The following is a 12,185-nucleotide window of genomic DNA, read 5'->3' on the forward strand; positions in this document are numbered from 1 at the left end:
TGGCATCTGTATTGGCAGCATAACTCTGCACGTAAACATTTCCAGGATTAAGAGGCTCAATTTTCAGTGATTTCAGTAACTGACATCTTCAGAACTTCTCAAAGTTGACCCCCAACTGCTAAAAGCACACGTGTTCTTGTGAGAGCGGATCGCTGGTGGTCTGGTGCTCAACCTGCACTAAGAATGAAGGGGATGAACATTTTCTTTTTCCAGTTTATATTGTAATTTTGTTTTTTATTGTTGTTTGTTTCTTTCTATCATTTGTCTCTTGATCCGCTTACCTTTAATATTATCCTTTTACGCAGCACTTTGAGATCGTTCATTCAATGAAAAGCTTGTTATAAACTTGATATATCATTATTATCATTGGATAGGTTTATGGTTGCTGACCTACACACCCTGGGCCAGTAGCTTCAGAGCCACACCAAACACAAAGAAGACAAGAAAAACACAACCGGACAGACAACAATGAGTGCGAGAGACTTTGGCATCTGTGGGAAAAGTACACTTGAACTTCCACACTGGTGGCCAGGGACCAGTCTCTGTGCGTAATGACAGAGCACTGAGGCATGGCTGGTGACCATCTCCTCATGCTGCACCGCTGCTCCACAACGCTGCCAGCTTTCATCTGCCACCGACTCTGGCTGGGGGTCTGCGCTTAAAAACCACCCCCTCCCTCCCTTTAAAAACGCACTATTGTTGGAGCACACAGGGGCAGATGAAGCGGGGGCTAATCCGCGCTCTCTCATTGCACACAGTGAACAGGCAATACCAGCTGAATTACTGAGCCTGTCACTAACACTGAGCCCACGGTACCAAGACCATGATCTGCCCTGACAATGTTAAACCCTGCTTCCTCACCACTCGACTGCTCCTTATACTGCTAACTCAATACTGTTCCTCATACTGTTCACTTTGTACTGTTCACTTTGTACTGTTCCTTATACTGTTAACTCAATACTATTCCTTATACTGTTCACTCCATACTGTTCGTGATAATGTGTGTGTGTTGTGTGTGTGTGTGTGTGTGTGTGTGTGTGTGTATGTGTGTGTGTGTGAGTGTGTGTGTGTGTGTGTGTGTGTGTGAGTGTGTGTGTGTGTGTGTGTGAGTGTGTATGTGTGTGTGTGTGTGTGTGTGTATGTGTGTGTGTGTGTGTGTGTGTGAGTGTGTGTGAGTGTGTGTGTGTGTGTGTGTGTGTGTGTTGTGACGAATCTGGTCTGTTTCCCCCCCTCCGCAGTGGAGATGGCTTTCAGCACTTCCTGCTTCCTGATGGCTGTAAGCACTTCCTGTTTCCTGGGCTGCCTGCCGGGCCCGTCCTCGGCGCAGCTCTTCACGCCGGGGGGGACGGACCTCCGGTCGGCCTTCTCGGCCACGCGCAGCAGCAGCATCCTGGGCGGGCCGCAGCAGCAGGCCGTGACCTTCGACCGGCTCCTCGCCAACATCGGCGGCGACTTCAGCCCGGAGACGGGCCTCTTCCGCTGCCGCCTGCCCGGCACCTACTACTTCGCCTTCACGGCGGGGAAGTTCCCCCGCAAGCTGCTGTCGGTGATGATGGTGAAGAACGGCCGGGAGGTGCAGGCCATGGCCTACGACGGCCACCGGAGGAAGGACCGCAAGGTGCAGAGCCAGAGCGTGATGCTGAGTCTGAAGGCCATGGACACCATCTGGCTGCTTCTCCACGCCAGCCCCAAGTACGCCCTGTACAGCAACCTGGGGCCCTACATCACCTTCACCGGCTACCTGGTGTACCCCGACCACTCCGCCCACCCCATCAGCAACCACTTGACGTCCCCGGCGCTGGGGTATCCCGGGTGCCCCCCCGCGGCGGACCCCCGCTCGGCCTGGCGGGGCGGCGGCGGCCCGGCGGAGGAGCCGCGCTCCGCCTTCTCGGCGGCCCGGACCTCCTCGGTCCTGGGCGAGAGCTCGGCCTCGGCGGCGGCGGCGGCGGGGGGGGGGGAGAAGGAGGCGCTGACCTTCGACGTGGAGTACGTCAACATCGGCGGCCATTTCAACAAGACCTCCGGCCGCTTCACCTGCCGCTTCGCCGGGGCGTACTACTTCGCCTTCACGGTGGGCAAGCACCCGCGGCGCGCGCTGTCCGTCAAGCTCATGACGGGCGGCGGCGAGGTGCAGGCCATGATCTTCAACGAGGACGAGTCGCAGCGGCGGGAGATGCAGTCGCAGAGCCTGCTGCTGTCGCTGCGCGCGGGCGAGAGCGTCTGGCTCTACAGCCAGCAGCACGAGCGCTTCGCCGTCTACAGCAACCAGGGCCGCTACACCACCTTCTCCGGGTTCCTGGTCTACCCCGAGGCGCGGGACCCGGGCAGAACTCACTTCTGAGGGACCCCCCCCCCCCCCCGAGACCTCCCGTCTCCGGGCGGACTCGTAAAAACACAGATGTGTTCGCGACGTGTTCGCGACGGTGGTAGGAGTAGAACAAGCCCTTTTTAAGAGCGAGGTAATACTCCAGGCGGGATGATTAAAAACACACAGCCGTTAAAAATAGCACATTTAGGGCCGGTTTCACCGACCAAGATAAAACTGCATCCTGGACTAAATTGAGTTTTGTATGGACAATCTTCATTCAAAATTCAATTTAGTCGAAGACGAGGATAAATCTATGTCTGGGAAACTGGCCCTTACATTTTTAAGTGTGACAAGTCTTTGTTTGAAAATGTGACAAAAAAAACTTGCCAAGAGTGAAATTATCTTTTACCTCAAGGTGTCTTGCTGTTAGATCAACAAAACAGACTAATATCAGTGATCAGGGATTTATGGAAACCCTCTGTGACTCTTTGGAAGGATTCTTTTGTATCGAGACCTGTATATATATCTCCATGTTTCCTTCTGGGCAATGCTGTGTGCCACTTATCCACATCCGTATTGCACACTGGGCCAGTGCCACAGACGCACATTAATCTTAGTCCTGGACTAAATTGAGTTTTGTACAGAGAAATTCAGTCCAGGACTAGGCTGAATCTGTGTCTGTGAAACTCTTGATTATACCTGCAATAGATAAAGAGGAAATCCACTTAAACATGGCTGACACTCTTTGATGTTTGTGATTTTCAGCTATGTAATAAAAACTATAACTACATAAATAGTGTTTAATAGTTAAATAGTTATACTCTGATAAGTAAATTGAAGTAAGATTGAGTAAATTGGTTAAGTAAATTCTTTGCTTAACCAAGTATTATGCGGTAGTTTTACGAATTTGTAGAGGTACATCTTTAATTCTGCAGTAGGCGGGGCAGCAGTTGACCTTTGGCACTTGGGTTTCTTTAAAGAACATTTTGACCGGAACCCTTATATACTTGTGCTAAAAATATGGTCTTTGTTTACAAATATGTTTATGTGTTCCCATGCCAAATACATTTTTGTATAAACCAAGTCTGGTTATGTAGACATTTCTGAGTCTTCTATGTGGTTGGTCCGCACCAAATGAGCACATCATATAAACATGGAGTCGTAGGATCATTTGTTTACTGTATTCACTGGCTGAACATTATATTAAACACATACTTTGAGCCAGACATTTTGACAAATCACTACTATTGGCAAGCTTGAAATGGTCAACATTGGAAATACAACAGATAAACCCTTTGGAAAACCTGCAGGGATCATTTCTATTGGACAAAGGTACACTGTTCACAGGTAACAATGAGGCCTAGGCCAAGTGTTTCAAATATTACATTACATTATTGCCATTTGGCAGACGCTCTTATCCAGAGTGATGTACAGTTGATTAGACTAAACAGGAGACAGTCCTCTCCTGGAGCAATGTAGGGCTAAGGGCCTTGCTCACGGGCCCAACGGCTGTGCGGATGTTATTGTGGCTACACCGGGATTAGAACCACCAACCTTGCGTGTCCCAGTAATTTACCTTAACCGCTACGCTACAGGCTGCCCACAAATGCATTAATTTCTGTTTAAGTACACATATAAATAAAATTATTTTGTTTTATATGAAAAACTTTTCTGTAGAATATTTGACTCATTTGAAACGATCAAATATTTATAAATATTTATTTTATTTTAAGAGGTAATTTCAAACGCTGTACATTCATCAGCTGAATTCCAGAACTTGTACATGCATGACCTTTAAATGGTCACGGAAAAGGTATGAATTTCACCAAGACGTCATTCTGCTCAAACCGTGGAGTTGGGGAAGGGAACTGTTTTTCACAAATCGTTTACGCATCAGTTCATCTCTGACTATAAAGATAAAACATTAATTATTGACCATATGGGCCTGAATTCCTTGTGTATCTGAAACATTTATCCCCATGTCACGCTTTTTTTTAAATTAACGTTAATCAGCTTAGGTATTTTCCCCAGAGTCAGAGGGTCAGAAGGGCCATTCGGGGAAACACACTGGGGGTCACCTCACAGCAGGAATCCTGGTCATTGCCATTCTGTGTAGTTGGCATGTTCTCCCCATACCGGTGTGCCATGTATTGACATGGTTTGTAATAAACACTGCACATACCAAATCAAATAAAAAAAAGTCACGGGTCACAAAAACACAGAAATAACACCCTTATTAATCAACAGATTTTATTTACAGAAAGAGACTATGCAGGCGGACTGTTTTCATACCATTATGACAAGTTGAAAACCACTTCGGGGTTTTCATATAAAGAATGAATTTACAATCAGAGAATCTTACTACAGCCGTGGAACAGAGAACCGAGGACGGCTGGAGTTACGCCAGGCCTTGGCGATCGCCTTGTAGTTCGTCCCACCACCCCCCACCCCCCACAACCCCACCCAAAACAAACAAACAAACAGGCAAACAAACACCGCAATCCAGGATGTCCATGGCAGGGCTGCCATGTTAAAGTAAAGGCAGGAAGGGGGAAGTCTGGCTGAGAGCTCATTGGTGGTACAGTAACGTCCTGCCAGCCCAAGAGTACCAAAGGCCCACCACACCCAAGAGGGGCAACCCAATTAAAAGGGGATTGTGGGAAATAGACAAAGAAAACAGACCAAAGTAGAAAAAAAAAAAATACTGTACACAAGATTTACCGCATATATGAGACAACTTACCCGGGACTAGCCTGAAATCAGAGACGGTGGAGTTCTTGACTCGAAAACAACGTCGTTTGGCGTCAAAACATCAGAAACATCAGTCTCATCGGCCTATTAAGAGCTGAGCGCAGCGGGCTACACCGTCTCTGATTCCCTGTGCTGCTGTCTGGGTGAGGAGTCTAATATCATCCATCTGTCCTGGTTGGATCGTCAAGGTGGCTTTTAGCGTATTGGGTATCTTCCTCTCTGCATAAGACGTAGAACGCCTTGGCTGTCCTTCCCCAGACAGACCTGTGTGAACACAGGGTCGGGCACCAGAGAGGGCGATGCAGGTGGTTACGGTCGCCATGGCAGTGATGGTTGCCATGGCGGTGATGGTTGCCATGGCGGCTCAGTGACTCGCCTTATTTCTCAACTTTAGCCATTTCCTGTTTGCGTTTTACGTATTTTTTGGCTTCACTATTATTGTTTTAAGACCAACATTGGAGTTTCTCCATAGTGCAACCGTGACAGGGCTCCTGAAAACTCATCACAGGATGAAAATATTGAGGAAAAAAAAAAAGGAAAAAAAAGGAAGCCACCCCCACAGAAGCGAGACAGTGAGACAGACCAGTGCCGGTTCAACACCAGTTACAAGAGCCGGGCGGTGCCCAAACCCACATTGGACAGAAGGCCACTTCCCATGCGTTGCAACAGTGAATACAAAGACAACAGATTGGCTAATGTGCATTTATCACCAAAGATCTGGAGAGCGGACTTTTGTCCTCACGTGTGCGTGCACGCATGTGTGTGTGTGTGTGTGTGTGTGTGTGTGTGTGTATGTGTGTGTGTATCCACATAGGAGGAAGTACACATTTTGTACTGGTTTGCTTGTTTGTTTTTCTTCCTAAGACTGTGTCCTTTAAATGCAAATGATGGAAGAAGAGGTCTGGGTTGACCGGGTCTCTGGGACCGGGTCAGGCTTCCCCTACAGCTCGTTGTTCTTTCCAGCGTAAAGCCTGGTCCAGGTCCGGGCTGGAGGACAGAAGACAGGCAGGGGTCAGACGCTGGGTCCACACACTCACACGCCCACACGCCCACACGCCCACACGCCCACACGCCCACACGCCCACACGCCCACACGCCCACACGCCCACACGCCCACACGCCCACACGCCCACACGCCCACACGCCCACACTCTCACACTCTCACACTCTCACACGCTCACACGCTCACACGCTCACACGCTCACACGCTCACACGCTCACACTCTCACACTCTCACACTCTCACACTCTCACACTCTCACACGCTCACACGCTCACACGCTCACACGCTCACACGCTCACACTCTCACACTCTCACACTCTCACACTCTCACACTCTCACACTCTCACACTCTCACACTCTCACACTCTCACACTCTCACACTCACACACTCACACACTCACACACTCACACACTCACACACTCACACTCTCACACACTCACCTGTCTCGATGGCGTGAGCTTCGTCTCTTTTCCACTGCTCAGCCACGTCGTTAGCTAGCGGGTCGTCAGGGTTGGGAGCGCTTAGTAATGCCTGGATGGAGAGCAGCACTGTGCGGATCTGCAGGGCTGGGGACCACTTATCTGCAGGCCAGAGCAACAGAGCACAGAGTGAGAGGGGAAAGAGCGAAGAGCGCAATACAGCCATATCAAGTCAGAAGCTTATGACGGCGAGGAGTTTGAAAGTGTCACCCTGGGGACTGGTCTTTCAGTGGGAGATTAAAGCAGCTCCTCGCACACACCCTCTTACCTTTCAAAATGTCCAGACAAATCCTCCCCAGCTTGTCCACGTTGGGGTGGTATATTTTGGTCATGAAGCGCACTTTGGGGGCTGCCATGGGGTACTCTTCTGGGAGAAAGAGTTCGAGTTTAAAGATCCCTCCTTCGAACGGGGAGTCCTGCGGCCCGGATATGACCACGTGGAAGTAGCGCGCGTTGCCCTCGTCCGGCTGGGCCTTGATCCCCGGCACGGGCTCCAGCATCAAGCGAGACGTCTCCTGAACAAACGCACAACAAAACGTCACCCCATTTGCATCCCCCAATTTTCCAGAAAGCTCTCTCCCGCTCCGCCTCAGCTACTGTGTGGTGAGCGTTCTGACGCAAAATGGCCGCCATTGCATCACCCTGGTGGGAGCAGCACAATGGCGGTGGTCGAGGCGGGTTCCCTCCTCATCACTATTAAGCACTTTGAGTCTGAGAAAAGAACTCGACATGCAACTACCCAACCATCCATTTTAAAGGGGTACTGCTACACTCTTGACACACAATGGCTAAAATCCGGCCCAACATACTGTCGTAATTAGGGGTGTGGACGGTTAAATGTGTAACCAAAACACGATTTGTAAATATTTATGAAAAATTGCCAACCAATAATTTTTTTCTGAAGCCGAAACGGTAAGCTCAGATTCAAATAAATGCACGTTCAACACCAGGCATATTACTGCGGTTTACATTCTACACTAGCAATCCACAATCTGCAGTAGTTTGAGCAATCTGGCCATTTACATTACATTACATTATGTAATGTAATGTAAATTTCAGGGGGTTTAAAATGCTAACACCACAGGGAATTGAATGCTACAATATTAGAGTTATCAAATCATTTTTGTAGCTGTTCATTCTTATGGCTAATTGTAAATTATGTTGTTTAAGGTTCACAGAGGATCCTTGTTCAATCATTGACACGCAAATTCAAACTACCGGGAAACTGAACGTAGCTTTCCACTATGTTGTAACTACTTAAAAATAAACAAAGCAATACATCATTGGAAACAATGGTTTCACACAATATAATAATACGCCGTTTACATTCTAAACTAGCAAATAACAAGGTAAAGTCATACTAGCAAGTGATCTGTGGCCATTTTAAGAATGCAAACACCGCAGGGAATTGAATGATAAAGTACTATAGTTACCAAAGAATTTCTGTGCTTGAAATGTGTAGCTGTGTGGGTTCACTTATGGCTTATTAATATGGCGTTTCTTCATTCGTGTTTATTCGTTTACACATCGGATATTGAAAATGAAAATTCCCTGCTTTCAGCGAGAAATGGACCACGTTAATCTCACCACCACGATTATCCCACGGCATATAAAACGCATTGGCAAAGTTTACCGTTACATAAAAATATATCAAATTGTACATCATTAGACCAGTCGCCTATATATATTTAATCATTTGAACAGACACTTAACTGGTACTACAGTTAAAACTCGGGCAGCATTACATGAATTAGGCATTGCAACATCAACATTTTAGATTATTCCATTAATTAATAGAGTGAGGCAGTTAAAAATGAAATGTTACATTGGGAAAAAGAGGTTTAACAAAAGACATTACCTCTGCCTTTAATATAGGTCAGTTTATGTCACTTAACTTTGAAGATTATCTTAAGATACAAACTGCAATAAGCCAGATGGCCTTTGAAAAATGTCCTGAGGAGTGATCAAGCTAAAACTTGATTGTCTTAGCAACAGTAACTAAGAGCACTACACTACTGCACTCCACTACATTAGAGACCTTAACCACCACGCTACAGTCTTAACCACTACGCTACAGGCCTTAACCACTACGCTACAGGCCTTAACCACTACCTCTGAAAATTGTATTGTATGGGGACTCATTTTGAGAGCTGAAATTAACCCACTGTAAAAAGTCTCCAATGAATGTTACTGAATCAGTACTTGCTGAACTTCAAAAATAGTAGAGCAAAACCAGCCTGTCTACTTTTCTGCATTCAAAAAAAACTTGAAAGACCCGTTTTGCGTACAGAAGAAAAAAGTTTTTAAAAGTGCTCTGCCAAGGCACAGCTTCAAGAACATAGATTATGATGCTCGCCTGACTGTCAAACCTGTCCAGACCTATAAATATAAGGCATATTGTACATGTGAACAACACTTGCTAACTATTTGGGCACAGTTATGCAGTTACGTGCATTAGTGAATGCGTTGTTCGTATGGTATGGATGGCATTCACAACGTCTGCAGAATGCTTAAGGACCGAGTGCACCGACTATTCGTTCTTAGTGGACGCACCGCTGTCTGCATGCATAAGGATTTAATATTATATCATCTCAACACTAGGCTACAAACTAGTTGAATTAGGCTAATAACACAGGCATAATCTTTGTAAGGTAGAGGTCAACACACACACACACACACACACACACACACACACACACACAAATGTGTCAACCCAATTTCTTTATTATGTATTTATAATGTCAACTGAATTGTATTACAATGCATTAACTCAATTCAATTAATCTTAATTTCAAGAAGACCATTCTATACACACATTGCCGGTAAATGGCAAAAATCCTTACTCCGCCCTAAATAAACGTAGCTTTACCTCTCTACATAAGACACACGCTGTCTAGCAGTCTTTCCGATGACAAAATATGGAAATAAGCAACAGTAATTTAGTCGTAAACCACAGGTGAAAGACACCAGCTTTCACTCTACACGAGAGAACACTTCTCTTAGACAAGGAAGTGAAATGTGTTAAACGGCGAACATTGCTCCCCAAAGTCAGCGTTATCAACTGCGGCCTGTGATGTTGCTAAACTGGATTTCTTGCTTTGCTCGCTACGTTGCGACGCATAATTCATTGCAATGGGCCTAGCAGACAGATCCCGCTCCGGCTGACGAGGCCTTCAAAGAGTGGGAAACACCGACAACGCTCCGCATATCACCGTAACACCGTCAAATTAAAATGACCGATATTCACAATCATTTTTGCAAGTGTCAGCAGACGTGAAGTTATGCAACGAAAAGCAAAATAATGAAAACCTAACTTCCAACGCAAAAGCAAACTAAGTTAGCTAACTGGCCATCCGCAGATCCGTCCTGTTGAGGAATCCCCAGACGACAGGTCCAATACCGCCTTCTACACTCCATAAAAACACCCTATACCCTATTTATCCTATTACAGACAACTATATAATGTATACCAACTACAGGGCATTGCGACTGGTCTGCCCAGTTAATTGTGACTGACTCATAAAGAGGAGGCTATACGGGCCACATTTCACCGCCATCTTTATGCAGGGAGGATGTATTTTTAACCCAACCTTTTTCGGCTTTGGAAACGGAAGTAGCGTTAGCTGTAACTAATGCCACCCGGCTAACAAACAATATTAACAATCCTCGCGTGTCTCGTTTCAATATCGTTTTATTCCCTCGACCAGGTTATCAATTGTATAGCAGCCACATACAATACTGCAAAATTACCTTGGTGATTCTGCGGGGCAGTGACGACATCTTGTCTTAATGCGGTTTTAGTCGCGACTCTTTCAGTGTGCTTCTTCTCCCGTTCGCACTGACGACGCAGGCGTAGACCCCTTCCGGAGACTTGCCTCCCTCTTGGAATTCTGGGAAATAGAGTTTTGTTTGGCGCGATGTGCGCTTAAAACAAATTTTTTTTAAACTACATGTCCCAACTTTATAGACGAGGACAGGTTACAGCGTGCGGAAAGTCGTTTTGCGTCTGCCTGCCTGTATCCAGTTTCTTCTATTGACCAATGACCAATGAGTTAACGGTAGGATGAAAGTTACATGTAAAGCCCAATTACTGAAATACGAAAATCACATTCTCTTTACATCTGTAAAACACGATTAATGAAATCTGTACAAATTATTGATATCAAAATATATTTTAGAGTTCCACAAGAAACTGAGTTTACATGGGATAGCATGTTTAATTTTAAAATTTGACGTAGATTTACATTTTGTCAATTGGTTTTGTGTTGAAAGATACAAAATGGGGTTTCTATACATTTGATTTATTTTTTAGTGAAAGTGGAGGAGGAGAGGTCTTTTAAAGTTTTTGTCAAAGCATTCTAAATGTTGGAAGACTCAGACAGCTGGATGATATGGAATAAGCAATTGTCCACGAGGAGAAACACCTTGTGCACTTAGTTTCCCATCTCTAGCCCACAGGGTGCAGGTGATTATGATTTTTTTAATATTGGAAATTCAAATGACAGTTATAGCACCCCTAAGTGGCTAATCGGTGCTAAAATGGCTAAATGGACATATGGAGACACCCTCTACCAAGGCATCCTCTCATAGGGTGAATAATTAGGCCTTTGGTGGTCGGACAGGGGTGGATGAACCTGCCCTTCCGAGAAAGAGCTCCATTTCACGTCTTTTCTTTCTCCTGGTTACATGCCTCCGCCCCCCCCATACCATATATGCATTTACATTTACATTTACATTTTACAGTCATTTGGCAGACGCTTTTAATCCAAAGCGACTTGCAAGTGCATAGGTTCTACCATAAGTCAGAGCATCACATCCAGAAACTAGCAAAATACACAGGAAATGCTGTTCTAAACATAGTTGTCATCAGAAGTGCATTTCTTTTTTTTTTTTGGGGGGGGGGGGGGGGGGTTAGACAAGGATAGGGATATCAGAAAGGAGGGGCAGGGGAAATCAGGAGGGAGGACTAAGGTAGAGTTTGAAAAGGTGGGTTTTGAGTCTGCGTCGAAATAGGGGGAGGGATTCTGCTGTTCTGACAGTGGTAGGCAAGTCATTCCACCACTGAGGAACCAGAACGGAAAACAGGCGTGAACGTGCAGCTCGACCGCCAGGTGTACGTAGAGAGGGAACCGTAAGGCGACCAGAGGTGGCAGACCGGAGTGGTCTAGCTGGGGAGTAGGGAGTGATCAGGGATTGTATGTAAGGTGGGGCAGTCCCCTTAGCAGCCTGAAATGCCAACACTAGGGCCTTGAAACGGATGCATGCGGCAATAGGAAGCCAGTGGAGGCCAATGAGAAGCGGGGTGACATGAGCCGACCTGGGCTGACTGGTGATCAGGCGGGCTGCAGCATTCTGGACCAGCTGGAGGGGCTTGATGGCACATGCTGGGAGACCGGCTAGGAGGGAGTTGCAGTAATCCAGGCGGGAAATGACGAGCGCCTGGACTACGAGCTGGGTGGCTTTCTCAGTCAGGAGATGACGGATACGGCGTATATTATACAGAAAGAACCTGCAGGTTCTGGCAGTGGAGGATACTTGTGGAGCCAGGGTGAGGCAGTTATCAAGAGTCACCCCAAGATTCTTTGCCGTACGGGAGGAGGAAACTACAAAGTCCTCAACAGTCAATGAGAGGTCGATTGACGGA

The 12,185-nt window shown here is 46.5% G+C and overlaps 2 protein-coding genes across 2 annotated transcripts; one reads left to right on the top strand and one right to left on the bottom strand.

Moving 5' to 3' along the window:
* Positions 1-1,243: 1,243 nt before the first annotated feature.
* Positions 1,244-11,630, top strand: c1qtnf13 (C1q and TNF related 13; the record flags this gene model as incomplete). Its single annotated transcript, XM_061251815.1, has 2 exons — positions 1,244-2,313; positions 11,615-11,630. Coding segments are annotated over exons 1-2 (1,086 nt in total), but the record flags the coding sequence as incomplete, so codon positions are not given.
* ube2na (ubiquitin-conjugating enzyme E2Na) lies at positions 4,542-10,417 on the bottom strand. Its single transcript, XM_061251751.1, has 4 exons — positions 10,292-10,417; positions 6,810-7,056; positions 6,503-6,643; positions 4,542-6,046 (listed from the first exon to the last, which is right to left on the bottom strand). Exons 1-4 carry the CDS (start codon positions 10,319-10,321, stop codon positions 6,000-6,002), a joined length of 465 nt encoding a protein of 154 aa, XP_061107735.1. The 5' UTR covers positions 10,322-10,417; the 3' UTR covers positions 4,542-5,999.
* Positions 11,631-12,185: the final 555 nt, after the last annotated feature.

Source organism: Conger conger, chromosome 8 (genome assembly GCF_963514075.1).
Source record: "Conger conger chromosome 8, fConCon1.1, whole genome shotgun sequence".
In the NCBI taxonomy this organism is placed as follows: domain Eukaryota; kingdom Metazoa; phylum Chordata; class Actinopteri; order Anguilliformes; family Congridae; genus Conger; species Conger conger.